General features: G+C 45.2%; 1 protein-coding gene across 2 annotated transcripts in view; it reads right to left on the bottom strand.

The window, feature by feature from the left end:
- LOC115902609 overlaps nt 1-23,414 on the bottom strand; it is a 60,096-nt gene that overhangs the window by 23,216 nt on the left and 13,466 nt on the right. For both annotated transcript variants that reach the window (XM_030946244.1, XM_030946245.1), the window contains exons 2-3: nt 17,567-17,642; nt 15,812-16,302 (exon numbers count right to left, since the gene is read on the bottom strand). In XM_030946244.1, the coding sequence (XP_030802104.1) occupies nt 15,812-16,302; nt 17,567-17,642 (567 nt within the window). The remainder of the gene's footprint in view (nt 1-15,811; nt 16,303-17,566; nt 17,643-23,414) is intronic.

Below are 23,414 nucleotides of genomic sequence, written 5' to 3'. Positions count from 1 at the left end.
AATTGGCAGACAAACCAGAGGGCCAAGCTTTCCCAGCAGGCACCTGAGGGTACTCTGCATTTGCATCACCAGGGACGCCCTGTGCGAGGGGATCACCCATTGTCTGGGCCCAGGGGTGCAAAGCCACTATCCAGTTCATCCATGTGCCAGACACAGACACAAGCTCCCTGCCCAGCCCCTGAAACAGCACAGCAACAGGAAAGCTGCAGCTCAGCCATAGCTTTAAATTACAATTATCATCAGTCACAGCCTCCAGACTTCTCCATCAGAAGTTAAACAGCCTCACAGCATTTTAGAATACAGGCCAACTCAAATGGTTTGGCCAACAATCCCCTCCTACAAAAACAAACCCCAACATCCAAACACTAAGCTGTGGTGATAGTGTGGAACATCCTGAAAAGCCTCCTAACACTTTCAAAAGTTATTTCTAGTTAAATATTCAGTTGAATTAGTCATGCATGCTTTTTTTGCCACATTTATCCTCAGTCCATCTGAGGCTCCTTCAAAACATCAACACTTGTTGAGTCTCTTAACATCGTCATAAAGAGCTCCCATCGCCACCTAGATGGGAGTCCCAGCTATCCAGGCAGCACCTTTGCCAGCAAGGGCCAAAAATCCACAGCCTCCAAACAGTGCAAACACTGACAGCTTAGTGCATCTGGACAAGGCAGCAGAGGAAATGCTGATTATTAAATGATCATCGAGAACAAATTCAAATAAAAAAAAGCCAGGCAAGGCCTTACAAATAAAGATGTACTGCAAGGAGTTGCATTCAGCAAACAGTAGACTATGAAAACCAAAACAAAGTCATTCCTGTGGTCACCAAAATCCTTTCCAACATGTTTATCATTAATCACCTCATTTTGTGCACTACTGGGAAGGGCTCAGCTATCACTGCTGAAGATAAATGGGTGAGAGCCTTTAGGAAATATCAACTGGCAGAACAGCAAGTCAGTCTGACCAGTAACTGCTCTCTAAATAAGCACAGCCCAGTTGCACCACAGTCCAGAACAGCAATGTGCAAGTGACCACTGCAGAGTAGCACCAGGCTCCAGGCCTGGTCAATGCTTGCTGCAGAAGAGAGTGAACTGAAGTCTGGCCAGCAAGGTCTGCCACCTGGCAGAACTTCTGAATTCCCACTCTTCCCAAGGCCCAGAGAACAGATTAAATTATTCAAATTATAGGCTGTTTTTTGAAGTTTTCCCTGCATATCACACTAGAGCCACAGCTAACGTAAACACAGCTACCTACTCACACAGTTGTGGTCTAAGCAAACAGACTGGCTGCCTGTCTGTAGGTGACTCTGGCTTTCTCTGGCTCCTCTGACTTCTTCGTGGCACACAGTTCCCTGATATACTCTGGACCTGTACAGAAGCCCTGTCCCTTTAGGAACAGATAAAACAGGCTGTATTTGCCCTGGCACTTTTACCACTAGCCCTTTGACTGGAATTTGGGGATGGAGGAAGTGAACACTCTCCATGAAGCATCTCTGGCTTAGCAGCCACTTTCCCTGCTGGTCTGGCAGAGTCTTGAGTCTGCTGATCTGCAGGGTACATCAGATGGTTCATCTATTCACTCCATGCCAACCCCAAATCCCTCACTGAGTTTTCTCTGAGGCCTGGAAAAAACCCAAAGCTCCATTTGTGCAGGAAACAGACCTGACCAAAAGCTCCAGCACCTGTGGAGTAACAAAAATGTAAAGAAAGGGCAGGATTCATTAATTCCCTATCACTCATCAGCACATGCCAAAGCTACCAAAGTTCATATGTCAGGCTTGCCCCTCCTGCTCACTGGAGTCTGAGAAAGGAGGAGGGGTGCAAAGGGACTGGGGGGTCTGGTTTCACAGCTGGCAGGCATGGTAGCAGCTCCTGAGAAAAAGCTTACAAAGCTTTCAATTCAGGGCGGCCAATGTGACTGTTTCCTCCCTTCCTTCCTGGCCTTGGCTCCAAAGCTGTCCACAGGGAATGTCCAGTCTAGTCTAACATATCATCTGATGTCTCTATAGTTTATCTCACTTCTAACTGAGGCCTTGGCACGGACATGAGTCCAAAGCCCTCCCTCCCTACAGACTTTTCAGAGAGAGCTAAGCAGAAGGCACACTGCCTCCTGCAGCTTTATCCCAATCCCCTCACCCCTGCTGCGGCAGCACACGGGAGATGGCAGAGCTGGGGGCTTGAAACAAACAGCCCCAGACTCTTCCACCTTTTGCTGTTTAAATGCTGTCCCCAAGTGCCCCAAGAAGAGGTTAAGACATCAGCACAAGTCAGGCAATACAGTAAACACAGTTCCCCTTTAAGCAGGGAGATACAGAGAGCTCTGAAAATCACGTAGCTGTACATCCTGGGAAAGAAAAAGAAAAACACTAAAATAACTGAAAGGTACCAACTCTTGTCAGCTGTGACATTACAGGGACATGGAGAGGAAGAGAATCCACAGATAGCTGCTCCAAATCCAGAGGACACAGAGATAAAAGTGTGTGCCTTTATTCTATCCTTGGGTAACTGAAAAAACTACAAGATATTCCAAACGCTCCGTGCAGGCCACAGGGCCTCTTGCACACCAGCCACAAAGTGAACAGCCAGGCATACAGAACACCAGATTTCCAGAAGAGACTGCATGCTCACACAGGTTTGCCACATGAAAGGATAGATGTGTGTGTGGATGGCAAAAGGAAAAAGTAGGCTAGAACAACCAGCCCAGAATGGTTTCAATTCTAGATTTTTAAGCCAATTTCTTCCTGGTTTTGACACAACTAGAATACTTTAGATGTTCATATGAAGTATTTATGTTTAAAAGTAAAAATTCTTGGACTTAAATGCTTGTTTGTCAGTCCAAAACCCTGCCCTAAAGTTAGCACAAGGAACTTTTCAGGATGTATAAAACCCGCACAAAATCTACCTAATCCACCACAGAAAATATTCAGTGGAGATCAGTGGGTTTTCTCTGATGAGAACCTGAAATATGTACCTTTTCATGAGATTTTTAGCCAGAGGATTTGACTCAGTGGAGCTTCTTAAAAATAGGGCAACATGAGATATACTCATTGCACTAAACAAAGAAAGGATTTGTCGGTGGCCTGGATTTTCACAATAGGAACCTCAAAAGGTGGCTCTGAATTGCCTCCCACGCTCTCCAGCTGAGTGCAGAGGACATTACCCTGTGGGAACCCTTGCCTTGTGTTCATCTGGTGCTGCTGGGAGCACTCACAAGTGGAACTTGAAGCAGAAAACACATAAGGTCACATCTTCAGATGAGAACTTGGATTCATGGACAGCAGGGAAACTTTGAAAAAGCCAAATGCAGACTGACTATATAAACAGCTATGGAAAGCCAAAACAAGCCTATCTTACAGAAGCAAACATCCCAAGCCATGGGGCTTGCTCAGGCTCTGAACACAGGGCAACAGAGTTCCTCTTTTACTCCTTGCAAGACACACACATGTATCATGTCTGCACTGTCCTGCAAAATATTTGAGCATATTCTCCTTTCACATGACTATGCCTGTTTGGGAAATCTCACGTGTTTGCATGAGCATATGAAAATAAACAAACACTAAATTAGAAATTGAAGACCAGAAGATGATTAACAAACCTGAGACACCATTTTTGCCTACAAATAGACATCCATGTAGAGGGAGTAGTACAACACTAATCATCACAGAGAGAAATGATGATGTAACCCAACTGTTCCTACATTCCCCACCCAATCTCCTACTCATCCCCCTGCTCCTCTTCCCCACTGAGCCTCACTTACACACTAGCGACAAGGGAACATGCTGAAGCAGCTAGGCAGCTAACAGGATAAAGGCCTCTTACTCCAGGGAGCTAATCCATTTATGCAGAACATGACTAATGACTGCATTTGGAGATTGCTCTCCCATGGCCACATGCATCAGGGCCTGCCCACATGTGCCTCGCAACTCAACACTGCACAGCACACGGGGCCTTGCTCAGTGGTGCTTGAGTGTTGAAACTCAGAATTTGTGATGGGGTTCAACCTACCAGCTGTGAAAGGGCTGGCCTAGGCCTGTACCCATGTGAACAGCTTGCAAATATTCCAGAGGAGCCAGTATCTCCTGCCTGGTGCACTGTCCTTCCTCTTAAGTAGGCATATGTTTCCCTTCAGCACTGCTGATCAGCACTTGCAGATTCTGATACCATTCTGCATCCTTTCAGTCACATCCTCACAGTGCACATGGCTTAAGATGGTGTAAAGCTGGTCCAGGGAACCATCTCCAGTGCAAGAAACAATACAACCAATTCAGCAATCAGTGCTTCTCCCTGGACACTCCAATGAGCTGAGTGAGATTCAGCATGTCTACTTGTCCATGGGTACCAGCACAGGATACACATTACTCTGCCAACTTTTTGAAACTCCTCTATGTGAGGGCAGTGAGGCACCATCAGAGTTGGAAGCAGATGACTGCCCTTCTAAACAGGTGTTAGCAGAACACAACAACCCTCACAGCTGTGCATAAAATATTTGTTGGAGAACTGCTGCCCTCAAGCATGCCACCCCATTGTCTGCATCAAAATCCATTTCCAAATATTTAGAAGTGAACCATCAACTCAACAGCTTCCAAGATCATATGAGAGCCTGTATAACACATGTCATTGTTCATAACACAGGCATCAATTTAATGCACAAATCATATCAGTGTTTCCTTCTTTCAGCTCAGGATTTTGGTCCATCTCACACTTACAAAACAGTCATGCCCTAGGACCAAGAGGGCTCCTTCACTCACAGACTGCAGAAGGGCATAAATTCAGATTAAAACATTAAAAAGTGACCAGAATGTCTCAATGCCAAGTTCATTCGGATCCTCTGCAAAGAAAGGTTGGTAACAAAAGCAAAAGTTTACATCCATTTATATTAATAGTTTTGAGGGTGTTTGAATGATTTGGATGCTTGCATCTGGAAAGCAAATGAACCAGTGAATCAGCTCAGTACAGAGTTTTATACAGTGGACTGAGCAACACAGGCAAGTCTCACAGTTGCAGCAGTAGTTACAGCTGCCTTCTACCTCTAACCCTAGCAGCAGCCCCATCATGAGATAGCAATCTGGCTTCTTTCAGCTTCTTGTGGTTTTACCGCTTCACTCAGCCCTAGAGAGTCCATGGGCTGCTTAGCACAACTGCCCAAGGTAAGAGTCTGCAAAATGCAAGCAGGACAAACTAGCACAGCAAAAATGCCTTTCACACTTCTTGTAGCAGTCAGGCTTGAATGGAACATTGGTGTTCCATGAAAGAAAAGAGATATGAATGCTAGAATAGTTGTACTATAATTCTTTCTGCTTAGAAAATATTTTCCAAGAGCACCACTTCCAGTGCTCATAATTGCACTCATTCTGCTAACAATAATTTGAAACTAATAGGGTTGGTTATGTCATTCAGAGGAAAACAAGAAATTATATTAAGGTGAAAATTAGTTAAGAGCTTGACTGGACAGCACACCAAATTCAGTACCACAATGAAAATAAACATACCATGAACTCGCTGTGCTATTTCCACCAGAGCTCTGAACAAAGCACTGCAACTTAAAGACTTACTTTAAAGTATGATCAATATACAGTCTTATCATCCACTCAGGTACACCATGTTCTTGCGTGAGGTCTGTCTGTCTTTCTGGCACATACAGCAAACAGTAGCAGTTACAAATTCTCCTGAACAAACTCAGGGCATTCCCTGACCTATGGTGGTTCTCCCAGCTGCAAACCACATCACCTGGAACATAACAAGGAACAGGTTTACAGAAGTGAGAAAAATCAGACATCTGACTAGCTCTATTTTAAAGATATTTCTACCTGTATTAGGAATTACACAGATGCACTAGATTTGCCTATAGGATTGTTTGATGAGCCTCTGAAGTCACAGGCAAGATAGGGAGTTTCTAAAGCCTCCACAGGTAGACAAATTTTTATTTAGTTTATGCTGTCAAAAAGAGCATACTCACAATAAGACTGCAAAGTAACTTGCAAAGCATTTTAGGGCTTTATCCTTGGTACAGCAGATCAACCTGGTTTTTTTCCATAATCAAACATGTGAAGGTGAAATTATAGCTTGCAAGCCTATGCCAGAATTTTAAAGCACAAGCATGTTTTTGAATTAAAAATACAGCCTTTCTTAGTATAGGCATGACCACAGACTTCATTTACATTAAGTTCCTAACACTCCAGACAAAGCTCAGTTTTACAAATTCATTCCTATGAAAACTGCTTTGCATAAGCAGTTAAAGTCCAGCAGGAAACCAAAAAGGTTGTTTGCAAGGAGGAAAACCAGCAAGTTCCATAGGATTTCTCTTAACTGTCTTCATTTGTGTTTAATTTGCCATTTACCTGTGGCCCCCAGGACACCTATGTTTTTGAAATATTTAATTTAGAAAACTGTTGTTACATTTTTTTTTGGCTTGAAGAGGAGGGTTTGTCTCTCCCTTTTTGGTCAGCATTTCTTCAAAACAAATTGCAGCTCAATGAGAAGTGTATCTGGGCTCACAGCTCTGGAAAAGGGCAGGGAGTTTTACCAGGGAATCTACTCTGCTTTAACTCAGTCTCCATCTACATGAGAAGTAGATGCCTCTATTGAGTGCCTCCCCCTGTGAGATGAGCTGTGGACCAATGCCCAAAACTGCCACTGACATCAACAGACTGAAAGAAAGCGCGAGCAGAGCCCAGCAGTGTGGTTCTCATGTGAGCCAACAATGGAGAGGTTATTCAGAGCTAAGGCAGAAAATCAGAGTTAAACCCCAGCCCACGCCAAGGACAGCTGTGTTGTTGACAGCCAGGCTGGCTATTCTACCACTCCAAAGCTTGTCTCAAATACAGCATTTCCTAGAGTGTTTACTCTAGTCACAGGCTTGGCTTTAAAAGCTCAGCCAGCTTCTGCCTATTAAGCAGCAATGGCTGCTTGCTCTCCATGTGTAGTGACAAACTGGAGCACAAACACCCAGTATTAATAGTTAATCAGCACCATCACATGACTGCCCTGTTCCTGCTGTTACCACTCATACTACCACCCCCGTCCTTCCTTCCCACTCATGGGCAGTGCCCCATGGGAGACTGTTGGGTGCAAAGCACACCCATGTCCCCTCTCAGACACCAGCCACGCTGGGCAAGGAAGGTGTTCTGCTTCACAGACACAGAGCTAAGCAATGCCAGGGAAAAGCTAAGGAAAGCCAAGCTCTTGTTTTCCATTCCTTGCTACCATCTCTTCTGTTTAGTACTTTGAACAAGTCTATAATCATCTGAATTCTAAGCAACAGCAGCCCTTGCTATCCTTTGGCTGCTGAATTCTAAGGGAATTCAACACTTAGTGGTGGTAAAGTAGGAATAAAGAGAAAGAAAAAAACCCTAATCTATCTCTACTGCTTATTTCAGTTTTATAACCTACTCAACATACTCAGAAAAGCAAGCAGAAAACGGCCACCATCATCAGATGCCCTCTGGACTACATGAGGAATAACCAGATTGTTTCTAAATAGACATTCACCCTCTCCAGTTTCCTCAAGGCACTCCACTGGCCCTCCAAAGAACTAAACTGTAAGGCTCTCTCCTTTTCAGAGGTTGCTACCACAAGCCAAAGATGCAACTTATTACGGCTGAAGAGAGATCCATTCACCCGCAGACCAAACACAGCGTGGGCAGTGACAGCATATGGTGGAGCCACCCGCAGACTCCTTCTCTCCCCAGGCAAGGATGAGATATTTGTATCACAGCGAGCCACACGCTGAGGGAGGAGTGGGCAGGGACAGGTATCTGGCCAACTCAACAGCCACACTGGGACCCAGCCCAGGCAGCCCCTCCAGTCCAGACACATCAAGGCTGGGGGAGGTGAGGACAATCCAGCACTACTGCAGAGAAAGTCCTGACCTTCACTTCAAGCAGCATCTCCAAGCTGGTGTTTTGAAACATATGCACAAATTGCAGCAAAACTTCTTAATCTGTCGGGCTCTTGAGATTGCTTAGGCTGAACTCAGGGACTGGGAAACAACATGCCAATATTATCCTCCTACACAGTACTGTGTCAAAACAAGAAAATATTCTTCAGAAAACCTTATTTGAAAAGGACCAGAAGTCAACACACAAGAGACAGAACAGTGAGTGATATGCTGCAGGATGGCCACCCTTGGGGATGCAATCCAGCACCCACTCTGTGACTGCTGCTCACCCCACATCCAATCACATTTTAACCAGTTGTGTTGTTTCTGCAGTTAGGACCTCTTGGTTTTGCTGAGCGATGTTTCCTGTAGCCAGCTGCCAGCCCACCATAAAACACAGCTAGCAGATATGGGAGACTGGGCTCTTACTTCTATTAGCTCAGTAGGAATCAGTCTATGTGGTGCTTTGAGAGCAAAATGCTAGAGGTTAAAACTCCAACCTTGTCCATTTACATGCAGAGCTTCTGGCAGATGCTTTCAGATGGAAGTGCTTTACCTCCTTCCCAATTTGCTCCTCCCAGGCCTACCTAACCATCAGAGTCAGACCAAGAGTTCAAGTCCTACACAGCATCACCAGCATCACCCAGGACTTCTCCCTGAGTCACACACCAAGGCCACATGCCAGTGGTGCCATATGCCCATTTGATCTCCTCTCTTTGGACTGCAGCCAAAGACTCGGCTCTAGACTAATACCTTCTTACCAGGCTTTAGAGCTTTGAGGAAAAAAAAAGAAAGACAGCAGGGTTGGGAAGGTAGCCAGCAAGCCTGCCAATCTAAATGATAAGCCCTTGGCTTGAACCTCAGGCTCATAATTTTCTGCCACTGGTGCCAGGTGCTATTATTGTCCCTTTGGGAATCTTAATACAACAAAAATACTCTCTCTAGCTCTGTCTCTGCCATTCTTAACTTTCCTATTCCACAGATCTCTGCCGCTTCTCAAACTTCAGCCACATCAAATTTCTTTCCCTCATCTCCCTTTTGCTCAATCAAGCTCTCTGGTGTTATCCAAATAACCCTGACCAACCTAATCCCTGCTCTCTTTTATGATTCACAGTAGCACCTCAAGGAACTACATTTCAGATGTCTCAGCATATATTCTAGCTATTGGCTCACCCTCCCTTGGTAGTCCAGATAGATATATTCACCAGCATGCAAGCTTCCAGGAAAAGGCAGCAAAATTACACAGCCACATACCCCAGGAAAAAGAGACCAATAAGTATTTCCAGACAGCAGCTCATTTGTCCATCTCCCTCTTGAACTGTTGTCCCTTTGCACATGTTACAAAAACAGAACAGAAATGCACTGAGACAAAACAAGGAAGGAAAACATCAAGGGAGAAGAACAGAAGCATTTGGCTCTAGGAATGACTACACATTCTGTGCCAGGGCTCACACAACAGTGGAAGACCTGCAAAAAGAGATGTGTGCTCAGAATGAAAGTCTGCCAGCAGCACACCTGAAAGGTGAACAGTATCAACAGATGCTATGGAGTGGACTTGCACTAAAATTAATTCTGTGTTTCAACAATGCACAGAGAACACAGATCCTCATGGAGAAGCTGTTGACATACAGACTGTATAACTTCCAGCAGGCCTTTGCAACCTCAACCATTCTGTGAGAATGCTCTAATCTCTGGTACACTGGTTGGTGCCAAGAGTTTAGGAACAGGACTAGGTTATCCTGCCTGCCTTGCCTTCGGCATTTACAAGCTGGCAGCAAGATGAACCTTACCGTCAGTGAAAGGACAACATAGTCAACTTACTTGCCTCTTCCAGGAGGAAATCATTATGCTTTTTAAGAAGCAGCTAGGCCAAGTTGTACATGGGTTACTCCTCTCTTACATTCCGATTCATCCAGCTGCAGCTGCACACAGGCACTTCCTAATGTTTTTGCATGAATTAGATAATCACCCAGGGAACACTTACGAGACACAGAGACAGAGGTATCTGCTGCCTGGCAGAGTCATAATCACCTCCTTGGGGCTAGGTGGAGTTCCTCATGATTTCCCCTGCTACTGAGTCTCTCTCCACCTCCCAGACAGCATGTTTTTCTCCCCACCACTGTCAGACTACCAATGTCTGATGTCAGCAAACTGAACATCAGCTAGCCAGTACTGAGCCAGTCTTTACAACAGAGATCAGACCACAGGAGAACATCTCCTCAGCTCCTCCAAAGATGCAAAGAACATGACACCTGTACCATGCCCCATCTCCCATCATATGGTGCATGTCTAGAGTCCCAGAGCCTCCCACCATGGAACTAAAACCTCACAGGCAAGCAGACCAGACAATGTCATTGATCATGTTCAGCCCCAAATTTCCTCATGCCAGGACTGCCTTGAAGCAGCCACACACAGCATTTGTTTGCTGGCTACTTCAGTGCCAAGCACTGTCAGGGTTGAGAAAGACAGGCACTTCTGTGCTGGAAGAACAGCTGCTGCAGCATATTTCTGGGGGTGAAAAATTAAAGCAAAATTGCAGGAGGTTACCAAAAGCAGAATTTCTCATGCTCTACTGATGCAACCAGTTTCTGCAACACTTTCTTTACTATGTTGCTTCAACAAGCCCACAGACAAAGAACTGCTATGGCCCAACTTCCACACCTGAGAGACAAGTTCTGGTGCTGGGCCCCTTAAGAATTATGCTCAGCACAGGCCCCTGAACTCCACTGAGTCACTCTGGAGACTGAGGCCCAGGGCAGAGACTGTGCTGAATCTACCACCAGCACTAGCAGTAGATTTTCCGGCACCCTCTTGCTGCAGAGAGCAGCTCAGATGGGCAAACAGATGGTAACAATTCTGAAAAAGCCTGGATTCAAATGGGAGGCCAAGAGGTGAAAAGGACTCACGAGCTCACACGTGGAAGCTATCTGGAAGCTATTTGTCAAGTCCTGGAGAGACAGGCAAGGGCAAAACCCAGCTGTGCTAAGGATATGGCAAGCTCACCCTGGAGCCATTAGCAGCCCAAAGCCCAGACCCCAGAGCACCAGGGTCACACACTGGGGCCTTGGTCACGTGTGGTGAGTGCTGCTCTGCAGCCTCTGTGCAACCAGTATGGACTCGAAGTTTTGATGGGGTGCTGATCACCCCACCAATGCTCAGTCCAACCAAAATACCAGTACTGAAACATACAGCAGAAGGAAGATGGTCTTGATATCACACAGCTAAACCCAAATTAGGATTCCCATCAGGCACTTTATCCAGGCCATTCCAGTGTCAAGTCAAGACAAAGATCCACTCATATGTCTTGCACTGAAACTAGTCACCCACCAAAGGGGGTGCAGAACCTGCAATGAACAATCCAAATGTTAGCCTAGGATGCATTTTTCTTTTCACAGATAGCCTTTTTCATCCTAGCATCTCATGCATTTCAAAGAATGCATTAAGCCTCCAAAAGGAAATGGTATTGACACTCTGTAGAGGAAGCCAAATAAAGAGCAGCTGAGATCATTTGGCTTGCTCAGCCTGAAGAAAAGGAGACTGAAAGGACACTTCATTGCAGTCTAGAACTTCCTTATGAGGGGAAGCAGAGGGGCAGGCACTGCTCTATTCTCTGTGGTGACCAGTGACAGGACCCAAGAAAATGGCCTGGAGCTGTGTCAGGGGAGCTTTGGGTTGGATATAAGAAAAGGTTCTTCACCCAGAGGGTAGCTGGGCACTGTAAGAGGCTCCCAGGTTAGTGGCCATGGCACCAACCCTGCCAAGGTTCAAAAAGCATTTGGACAACACTCTCAGGCACATGGTGTGATTCTTGGTGCTGTCCTGTGCAGGGCCAGGATTTGAACTTATGGGTCCTTTCCAACTCAAGATATTCTATCAATTTCTGATTCTGTCTATTCATACAAGCAGGCAAACCACAGCGGAAAGCTCTGAGCAAGACATGAAACCTATCTAATCACTTTGCAGCATACCTGGAATTATACCCATGTACCCTTTGCCTTGTACTTCAAAATTATGCTTTCCATATCAGGGACTTACCCACACAAAGAATTTGGACTGCTTGTTGTACCACCCCAAAGCTGCTCTCCCCCCAGGAGATCTCTCTCCCTGCAAATGCTACACTCTGACTTCACAAGCTTCTTTAAGTAGATTTCAAAGGTGCTCCTGGCAGTCCCACTGAATAGCACAGGAGGATCCTTTACTTCCTCTCTGTTTACACAACATGCCAAGACCAATTAATCCCCTGGGAATGAGCTCAGCAGCTCCAAGAAGTCTTTGTGACACCCTAGACTTCCTTATGCCTCAGGTGAACCTAGAGCCTTCACCTTGAACCCAAGGATGTCCCTGCTCTCCGTGACCTTTCACTCTCAGCATGGCCCTGCTCTCCCTGACCTTCTGCTCTCAGCATTGCCAAAAAAGCCAGATATGCTGAAGTGGTAGCAGCCATACAAGGTGGCAGCAGGCTTCATTAAATAGCAAGTGGTTGGCAGCAGGACCTGCAGGCAATGATGTGTCTGCCCAGGGACCATGATCAAGGGGTGCTGGGAGAGGGCATTCACTGCAGCAAAGCGAGTGTCTGCACAAGCCAGGGCATTTCTGCCCAATTAAGGAAAGAATAGAAGTCTTCTGAGCTCATTTTCTAGGCCTTTGGAGAAGTGAAGAAAAGCGTGCATTGAAATATGCTCGCTCGGCCTCAATAGGGAGACACTGGGTGGGCCAGCTGACCAGCCAGGGTGGCAAATGCATCTGCCAACAGTCCAAACTCATGTCTGGGACACAGAAGGGCTGAATCACTGTACCCTGTGAAGCTGTAAAGGCATAGCCTGACATCTAAGCAAAACAGGGCTTTTTAAACCTGCTCCTGGTACAGCCTTCCCTGCTGCAGGAGGCTGAACCGAAAGGCGTGGAGGATGGAGATTTACATTTATTCACAGGCCAAGAAAGGACAGCAACCAATTGCCCCCAACCTGCTTGTCTCCCAAATTTGCTCCTCTTTTTTACCAAGAGGCACCGAATCACTGGAATACAGGGAGACATTTGGATACCACTTGCCACCGACCCATGGGAGGAAGCAAAATCTTCTTAGACATCCCAACACAGAGCCACTCTGGACCTCAACTCTCTGGACCAATATTCCATCACCATCCAGCATAAACAGAATTTGATGCAAAGCACTTGGCATCTCTTCGTCCACCCTTGAGTTACCCATACCACATCACACCCCAAAAGTGTCTTCTTATCTCACAGCACATTTGCTTCAGGCACAAATTCATCTTGCCTGATACTCTCTGTCATCTGTTAGCTGCACAGAGCTGCAGGGATGGGAAGTAAGGCTCAGGGATAAGAGTGAAAGCCACATCTGCTGCTCAAAAGAAAAAAAGTCTAGCTGATAAACTTTTCAGCTGTGTTCTCATGGGCAAGCACATGATAGGAAGGATAAGAATCACAAAGCAAGAAAAGCTTGATGTTCAGAGCTCAGATGAAGCCTTAGAGTAGCCTGTTTAATATTAACATTCCTCATATGCATCATTTACCTAAGAAACACATGATGCCACACACTGCCCAGGCAGTTAATAAGAGCCATTTTTGTTGGAAAATGGAAACAGACCAAAAAAGCAAACACCCATGTCCCATTTTATAAGTGGGGAATGGGGGCGCTGAATGATTTTCATAGGAGAACTAAGTACAGGTAGCAAGCAAAGACTCATCATAAAGCTTCAAGATGTTACTGGCTGAAAGTTAACCAATTAGAGCTATAAAAATAATACAAATGACCGAATAAAATATTCAGGCTGCATCTCACTGTGCACGTGTGTGTCATGTCATATTGTGCCCTCCGTGCACCTTCTGTCAAATTAAATCCACCAGCTGACTATCCTTTCTTTATAACATGGATTCCACAACCATGGAATGTTAATGACATCCACAGTAAAAATGTTATTTTAAAAGCACGCTGCCACTTCCACTCCAGGTTTCAACTTCTTTTGCAAAAATCTTTGCCACAATTAATCCAGAAGTGTAGAGAGCGAATGGACAAGGAAGCCAATTATCCTCACAAGGTTTTCCCAGAAAAAAACAACAGTTTGGAAAGCTCATTTAAATTAGTCCCTAACCTTTATCAATACACTCCTGAAGACAGTGCTGAAAGATGCTTGAGGAAGAGCAGGCTATGCCTGGCATCCAAATCAGAGAAATTACCTGGGCCAAAAGAAACATTTTCCCATTTATTTATGTGCACTCTGAAAAACTAGAAGGCTGGGCGCAGGCTTAGCAGCTTTCTTCTTCTCTCATAAGGATGTGAGACTAATTAAAGTCTGTCAGTATCAGTAGAAGATTTGGGTGATGTGAAATGCAAGACTGGGCCTTTTGAATGTTCTGTGAGCAGAAACTTGGCTAGAAGGTTGAAAAGGGGGTGAGGAAAACCGTACTGAAAGCACAAGTCTCTGCATTATGTATTCATGGGAAGTATGCTGCCAGCAGGACTGAGAAAAACCAACAATGTAATAGGGAAATAGAAATCTCACTTTTAGGGTTCTTAAAAAATAAATGCAGAGTCCTTTCTTTTAGTGGGTCCATCTTGTAGGCTTAAAGGAATTGTTGCAAGAAAGGTTAAAACTACTACATCCAACAAACCAGAGGCAATGAAATTCCTTCCTAATGAGAGGGAATTCAGAACTGAAAATAATTGTTTTTAACTTACTTACAATGTACCAGGGCCAGCAGATGTCTGCAGATATCCTTTTAAGCTGACACTACACCAGTGCAAATAGAAAAATAATGAAGAGACATGAAATACTAACTCTACAGCAAGGCCTTTTGAAAGAGAAGCGCCAGATGGGAACTGCACAGCGCAGCCAGCCCCATTTCCCAGGCTCTGCAAAGAAAAGGCAAACTCCTAGCATTTCCACACCTCAGTCCAAGGCCAAACTAAAGTCCTGCAAAATCAAGAGTAACTGCATCTAGAGCAAAGTGTAAGCAGTTTGTGAAATGTTAAGAAGGTAAAAAGCACTCCTTAACATCGCTATAGAACTCCTAGGAGGCATAAGAGATCTAGGCCCAAGGAGCTCAACGAGTGTGGAAATTCCTATCATTATCAAGTTGACAACCACTTTCACCAAAGGCTCTTTTTATACATGCCAAGTAATTAATTTATTTTGGAGTAAGTGGCATAGGTCAGATCATGGAAGCAGTGGTAACTTGATGAAAGCAAATGCCAGTGATTTTGTTCCTGTGCCATGCAATGAACCAGACAGTACAAGTGCTACCTTCCTCCTGAGGTAGCAAGAGAACAGCCCAAGCGTGGCAGGAGCCACCCAAGCAGCAGTGCCTTTACCTCTCAGAAGGCGTATCTACACTTACCCCAATTTATCCTAGACAGACAGCAGAAGTACCCTGAAAGTGTGCCCTGAAGACACAACCACAAGAAGCAACCCTATGAATTTACTGATGCTCACCTGCAGCCTCATATTTCTCTTCACAGAGAAAAGCAAGGCACAATTCTTCCCAAGAATGTGAAACCTAGAAATATTCTCAGAACATCACAGAAAGAAAACACAATTCTTATCATTTACTGTACCTGCGTTTGGACAAAAGTAGAATGCAATACGGAGATTGTTTATCCAAAATCATAGTGTTTTGTTTCCTTGGCCTATCAGGGCCAAGAGTGTGTGCGTGTCGGGACTGTCAAGTGACAGTCACGAGATTCAGTGCAGTGTGTGCAAAGTTGAGTGCTTAGCAGATTCAATTTTAGATGTATAAAATAATATAATATAATAAAGTAATTAATTAGCCTTCTGATATCCATAAAGTCCTCCTCATCACTCCTCCTTTGTTGGGGCCCTCACAGCACAGCTATACTTGCCTCAATAACCTGTTTCTGTCTTTGCTTACCAGGCCTTTTTGTCAAGCAATGCTGCTTTCCTCCCGTGAAGTTCTGCCTTACCTGCTGCATTTTTTCCAGGTCAAGGCTGGGCCTGCTGACCTTATCCCCATATCCCTGTCGATGTCTCTTACAAGGCATGACCTGCTCAAGGCCCGCCCCGACGCTGGTGAAGATTAAAGGTCCGGAGGCCGGGCTGCGCACCAGGGGCTGCAGTCTCTTGGGAGGGGAGGCACTGAACAGCACGGGGCTGGGGCTGGCCTGGAGGCCATCGCCCTGCTCTGCCACGGGCCGGAAGGACATGGCGCACAAGTTCTTCACTTCCTCGTCGCTGGAGGAGGCGTTGTTGCCGTCGCCGCAGCAGGTGAGCCGGCTGACCTGCGACCACTTGCGCTTCTCCGCCGCAAACTCCCGGTTGATGCGCTCCAGCTCCTCCTCCGAGCTGTGCCGGTCAAGGCTGGCATGGAAGAGGGCCCGAACCTTGCAGCATTGGCTCTCCTGGTTCTGGAGCTGGTTGGTGGCCAGAGGAGTCAGGGTACAATTCCGTCTTCTCTCTGGTGGGAGGAGGAGATTGAGAAGTGGCAGAGCAAATCTGTGTCCCATGGCCTATATAAAATGGGCAGGTTTCCTCCTGACCTGCTGTTTTCATCTCCTCCCAAGTAAACTTCTGAGCTGTTTCCCCACCTTCTCTTCCCCAGACAAAACATCTCCCAGCTGAATGCTTCCCTTTGGAAGTTTACAGACTTTTTTTCAGACCAGACTGCTAGATGTCATTCCCTTTCAAACCATCACCTGGAAGTCTAGTTCCAGAGAAAGAACACAGATCTGTCACCCACCTCACCTCCTCAAGGCAGAGAAGACATGAGCTTACAAATGTGTTGCTAGGCATTTGCCTGTAGCCAAAAACATTAACTTCTAGTGACCAGTTTTCAGGGCAGAAGAGCCAAGTAAGTTACACTATCCTAAGCGTCACCTTTCTGGCTCAAATAAATGAGAGCTGGTGTCTGGAAATCAAAGTCCTCTATTACAAGACTTGCCACACAAGAGAGCCTGTCTTCAGCCACAAGTTAGGCATGCTTTATCTCCTCTCCTGAGCTCTTTTTATGCTAAGCATATGGAGCAGGGATCTGAATTCTAACAGGACATGTCCTGTGCGTCAGGAATTGAACTTCTCCTTCCTCTGCATAAGAATCTGCTCGAACCTGGGCACAGGGCATGCACTAATGGCAAACTTAGCATAACTTAAGAGATGCATTTACTACAGATTTCACCTGCAGCTCTAAGCTACTTCATATCAAGTCCAAAAACAACAGCAGAGCACCTATATCTTCTCTATCAAAGACTCTCACTAGATGCAAGAATACAGCTGCACAATACCAACAGTCTAGGAAGAAGGGACAGAGATAATCAAATAATGAGTCCAGGGGAATGAATAAACTGAAGGTTAAAACTCAAAAAAGCAAGGATGAGGAAACCCAGAACAAAGATGACACAAGTGCAAAAGCATGGAATAGAAGATAAGTTTTTAGTCCCAGCTCTGCTGCTGGCACAATTGTGGACCATCTCTACCCATGTCTGAGCACTGGGACTTTAACACATGTTAACAATGTCTATTTCTGGTGGTAAAAATGCAACTGCAGCATCTGATAACACCAGCTTCTCCCTGTGAGGTCCCAAATGCTTCAAAGGTGACTGATTTAGTGTATCTGTTTGTGGTACATTGGGGACTGAGAAGGAGGCACTTGCAAGAGCACGAGTGAAAAGAAAAACTGACTTCAGCCGTAGTATCCCGGGATCCTTCTATCTTCATCCCTTTACCTCTGTCGATCTGAGCAAGTTCCTGGTTCTCTCCTTCAGAGTCATCGCTGTCCTCGTCACTTGGGGGATAGGAGATCTAGGGGACAAGGAGAAAGAAAAGGCTTCATCATGAACACTGAATATTGCTGCCCAAGCCACTTCCCCCACCCTCCCCTTCTCATATCCTGGAGGCATCCACCCCACCTAACCACACACACCCAGCCATAGCACCTTCCTGTATGCACACCCTCATCTCCCAGCCCCAACCTCCCATCATATCCTCTTACTTTCAGCAACACAGAACACACAAACTACTGCTGCTTCCACCACAAGAGCTGCACTGCCAGCTCTTTCCCAAGTACAATGAACATATCCTGCCTTTCACTTCCCAGACGTGTAGCTTACAACCATCATGGCCTACCACATCCACATCACGTGGATAACCGAATCTCCAAAATCTCCACTGCTGAGATAAAGACACATCCTGTCAACAGCACTTGCAAGGCACCCACAAATGGAAGTGGCACGTTAGCTTTGGCCATCCTGTGTATGTACCCACACTTCCCCCTTGAAGTTCACACACAATCCACCACAGAACAGACTCACCTTGCTTTCCTACAGGCCAACCCAGAGGTATTTAATAGAAATAAAAGAAACATGATGTCACAGAAACACAGACAATACTGTTATGCTGTCCCCTCCAGGAGATAACTTACAGTACCACTGAACACCTTTGAATGCTCCAAAAGTAACAACAACTCACATATTTTGTCAATATCAAGACTTTTCAGGAACATCTGCTCTGTGTCAGCCAATGGACTTCAAGCCACTCAAAACATGTCTAACACTGAAAAAACCTGCTAGCTGCCTCTTGAGAGGACTGAGAGACCTGAAACCAAGCTTTTATAGCTCAGAGAGATCATGCTCCTTCTGAGTTTCCTACACAAAGGAAATCCTACCTACCTTGCTACTAAAGTGACTTTTGTTCAGCTGCGAAGAGCCTACCTGGAAGTTATTAGATCAAACCACTGAGCTACACAGCTTCGTATGTATCTCTGGCAGCAGCCAAAACCAAATGAGTCAAAGGAAAATGCAATACTTAAAAGAAACCTTTATAAGAAACAGATCTGGAATAACATGATCACAGTAAGATGAAGTTCACTATTCTTTACACCTTTTTATTCAGAATAACAAACATGGCCATCATTCTTAGCTGCCTCAAAATACTTGCTCACAACAGAATCCAGCGGCAATACGTTTCCAAAGATTACATGCTATGCTTCCATTTTACACCTTTGATGTGCTGTGCTTGACTTTTAGGAAGAGGAGGCAAGCATGCACCCAACTACACTGATCTGGACCCATTTTACCTCCACCACCCTGGGGAGATGTCTCTGTAGTGTTTCAGCCACCCAGAGACACAACAGAGCAGCTACACTTACCTATGTGTCTATGAAAGACACACTGCTGATGCAGAGAAACAATAATAGTTGAGAAATTCTGATTGATACTGAATTTGTCAGCTATTAAATCAACATACCTATTTTGTGACCATCCTCCAGGACTGTGTCTATGGCATTTTGTTTCCCCCAAAAGCACGTTGACACCTTTTTTCCCCCCCTCCTTCTTAAAAGCTACCTTTTGCCCTTCTGTATTTACATTGCCCTTTGAGAAATCAAAATATCTTTTCCTTCCTTGCTAGTCTTTAAACTATGTTCTCAACTGTCAAAAGATGAATCAGGCAAGTCAGATTTCAGATTTATCCCCGCTGCAGATATTCCTGAAGTAAACACAGGACGTTGTTTTTCCTTCTACAACTACAATTTTCTTGTATGTGTTCACACACATGCATCCTTTAATAAAGGCAGCTGGCACTGAGGAACACTGCCAAACACAGAGACTTCTAGTTGTCCCCAGAGCAGGTATAATACCTTGTTTGTACCATGGCAGTTCACAGAGGGGACAGCTGACACTGAGGTGCCATTGTGTGGCTGCTGTACAGACAGACAGAGGTCCTGTCTCCCTTAGAAAAGCTATGTTAGCCATTCTAACTGGAGAGGTACTGACCTTAGGCTGTGGCTCATTCCCACATAAAAACCTTCCATTTGGACACGGCAGGGTTTTCAGTGAGGTTTAGCAGCTCTGCGTGGGAAACCTAGCAGCTCCAGTTTCTGTAACACGTGAATGTCAATACATGGCATGGCACTGCTTCCAAAAGAAAGCCAATGACATCTAGCACATGCAGGTCAAACAGCTACTGCACAATGTCACTGGCTTGAGATGCTTAAGATAGGAGGTGGATTTGAGTCAATGACTGACGTTTGAAGTCTGTGTCTACCAGTCCTGGACTTCCAAAATATTCCCTCTTCCCTGTGCAAGTGAAATTTTGCCAGCCCTTGGTCTCCTAAGGGTAACTCTCCTCTACTGAGCCCTCCCCAGTCCCTCAGGCAACCAAAGACCAATTCCCTTGTGAGTTGCCTTAAACATTTTGCTAGAGGCTTTCTTCAGAGCACAGAAAAATCTTTCAAACAAGAGACTCTAGCTTTCATGTCCCCCAACAGAGAACCATCATTCACAGGAGGCCAACCATTAATCTTGCAGAGCTGAAATTTTTTACCTGAAACTCCTTGTCACAATACCTCACACAGGCAAAGATTAATGGAAGATCAAGAAAAAAAAAAGGATTCTCTGTCAGTCTGGATAACAAGACTTTCCAAAAACTAAAGATCTATGGAATCAAAGACGAATGCTCTGACTAGTTGGAGATAAATACTCTCTCCCTTGACTCTTCCCAGGCTTTAACAGTACCCGCACCTAAACATTCAAAAACATTTCACTAAACACAGCAGTACTGTGTTCAGGCCTCCAGCCTCCCATAGATTAGCCACAGATTTACTTTTGTCCAAGGCAGTACAGCCCCATTTTCCTCAGAAATTCAGAACTGTGGCACTGCTGTAGCAGAAAATTCAAAAACTTCACATCAAAAGTCCCACCAGATCAGGGCTTCATTCACAGCACATCAATTGCAGAATGGATAGATTGAAAGACACTCCTTGGTATCACAATAGTCCAAATTCTTGCTCAAGCTGGAACAACTAGAAAAGTTGCCAGGACTGTGCACAACACACTATCTGCCTTAACATGCATAATTGAAGATAATAGAAAAAAATCTTCAATTCACGTAAATGTGTGAATGTTTACAAGCTCTGGCACAAAAGAAGCCAAAAAGGACAGGAGGCCATCCACCCTTCAGTCTTTCTTCAGTAAATGCATCAGGAATCAACCCCCAGTTGATGAGGATCACCCAGTGTTACACCTGGGACCTTCAGCTCTGGCACCTGATGTGTCTTTGGTCAGGATAAGGACTCCTTCTGTTCCAGACAGAAACATAAACTAACTTCCCTGTGCATTTCATTTCTCATCCATCTCTAGTAAGGAAATATGGCTTGTTGTAAAATAACCAGATGGTATTTAAGGAAAACTTAAGAGTAAAGCTTACACTTTTGAGGGAGTTTTAACATGAAAGACAAACGAGGAGATACAAGAAAAAAACTAGAGATAGAAAAATATGTCTTTCTGATCACACTGCTGCTTGTCAACTGAGTAATAAACTGCAGTTGAAATTGCCCAGGTCCTAAAGGGTCACACCACCCTCAAAGTCTAAAGCTCTGAAATACATCAGACAATTAAAAGTCCCACTATGTTAAAGTGGAGTTCCTCTTGGTTTGGCTTCTAGAAGAGAAATTATCCTGCTATCATACAATCAAAAGCAATGACATTAAGAATCGTCTGTGAGCTTACGAAGGATAAGAAATCTCACTTCTAAGGCAGACTAAAACTCTCCCACCAGGCTCCACTTAAAGGCTCCTAAAAACCTAAAAGACCAACAGCATGGTTTGGTGCAGCGGAGGTATGCTCATGAGGAAGAGATAATACCAAGATACAACCGACCACAGGCAACCCCTTGTTCCCAGCTTGAATGAAGAATGCCCACAGGCTGGAGGGCATCATTCCCAATCTCCCTCTGGGAGCAAGGGAGGGAGGGAAGGAGGCAGCTTACCTCCAGGGAGGTGGTTTTCCCTGGCAGAGGCCAAGACTGCCTGTGCTGTACATACAATGCTGTTTGTGACCCAGGCTTGCTCACTTCAGGCCGGCCACTGCAGGGAATCTCTGCAACTAAGTGAAGTCCCTTCCAAGAGCCCTGGAAAGAGACTTCACTAAGTTGGTCTCACACCCTGGTTCCTGGCACACAACCAGAAAGCAATGGATGAGCTCAACAATGACTACGGGTATCTCTGTGATGGGGAACTGATTTCCATTTCTTCAGACTTCAGACTGGAGAAATGAAACCAGCAGTCACCTCCCCCCTGCGACACTGCCTACAGAGCAACTGCTACAGACACAGGCAACCTACAGCACAGGGCTCTGCTGCTGGCTCTTCTCCATTTCCATTGCTTGGCTTTAGCAAAAACATTTCACTACATTTCCCTTGTGATATTTTTCCAGGTCAACAACTGGTACAGTTGCCATGGGACACTGCCTGATCTTGAACGAGGGAGGTGCCATCCTACCAATTATAAATGACTTTGAATTAGAGTTGGAAAACAAGGTAGATGATGAGACACTGAAAGGCAATTTTGAGCCATGGAAAGTTAGGAAGAAGGAAGGAATGAGTCAAACAGACCTTCAAATTAACGTGTAACTCCTTTCCCAAGATCTCCTTTAATTTTGAGAGATATGCAGTGAATATCAGGGAGAATTTATGCTAGTACAACAGGCTGGCTCTCTCCTCAAGAAAAGTTGCCAAGTTAAAGTTCAGTTCAATCTTCAAACATCCACATGTGAGATGTGACTGGCCAGGCTATATCTGGGGTCCTTCAACAGCTAAACTCCCAGCAACAACTGTCCTGGTTTGGAAAAGCTTTTCTAGAATATTTTTTCCATGTTACTATGTTCCTTGTTAATTTTCACAGTAGGTCTGCCTTCAAACTCTATTCACCATTTCCTTGCAAATGGCTACAGCCAAACCCAGGGCTCATAACCCTTGAACATGGTCCTGACAGAGCAGCTGTCGGGTAAATGAAAGTTGGGATGGGCCAATGGGATACAGCATTCCCTGAGGCCCTTGTTTTCTAAGCCCTATCTATGCCAAGTACAGCAAAATTCCTGTTGTAGGAATGCCAGCTTCTGCAAGGGCCTGGAGTGTGTTAATTGTCAGTGGTTTCACAGACGTGAGGGAAGCAGAGAGTCACTCCAGGTAGCCAAATCTGCAATGCTTTAACAATACAGTTATTATTTTTGTTCAGTGCTTACCATTCTCATACACTGCCAAACATGGTCACTGGCAACTCTCAAGATCCAAGTGGTGGCAGTCATTAATCAAAGAATATGGAAACCAAGCTTCTGTTCTGAGGGGCAATGACTGAGCTGCACTTCCAGAAGCATGGGCTTAAATTGGGTTACCTAGATCTTGAAAGGAAGGCACAAGGCTTACATAGAACAGTGAGAATACGAGTGGTGCATGGGTGTGAGTTGGCTCATGCTTGGTCCTCTCACCATTTTAAATCCTCTCCCTCATCCACCTGCACTTTCACAAATACATAGGTGTGTCCTGACCATACTGTCTACAGCTTCTGGAAAGAACTGGCACCTGTGGACAGATCTGACTAGAACTAAAGCAGAGATACACTACCCTCGTGCTGGGGATCCTCATCTGCAAATGGAGTAAACCAGAGGACTCTGTGCAGACAAGGGCAGTAGGGCTGGCTTCAGCCCTGGAAAAGGGTTCTTGTTTTGACTGGTCAAAACATGGTTCAGGCCAACACAGTTGACTCTCTGCACTCTTTCGTCTGCCCCACATCAGTTCTCT

This window comes from Camarhynchus parvulus, chromosome 3 (assembly GCF_901933205.1).
Source record: "Camarhynchus parvulus chromosome 3, STF_HiC, whole genome shotgun sequence".
Taxonomy (NCBI): Eukaryota; Metazoa; Chordata; class Aves; order Passeriformes; family Thraupidae; genus Camarhynchus; species Camarhynchus parvulus.
Note: the sequence above shows the minus strand (reverse complement) of the source record. Positions and strands in the feature narration are given on the sequence as shown.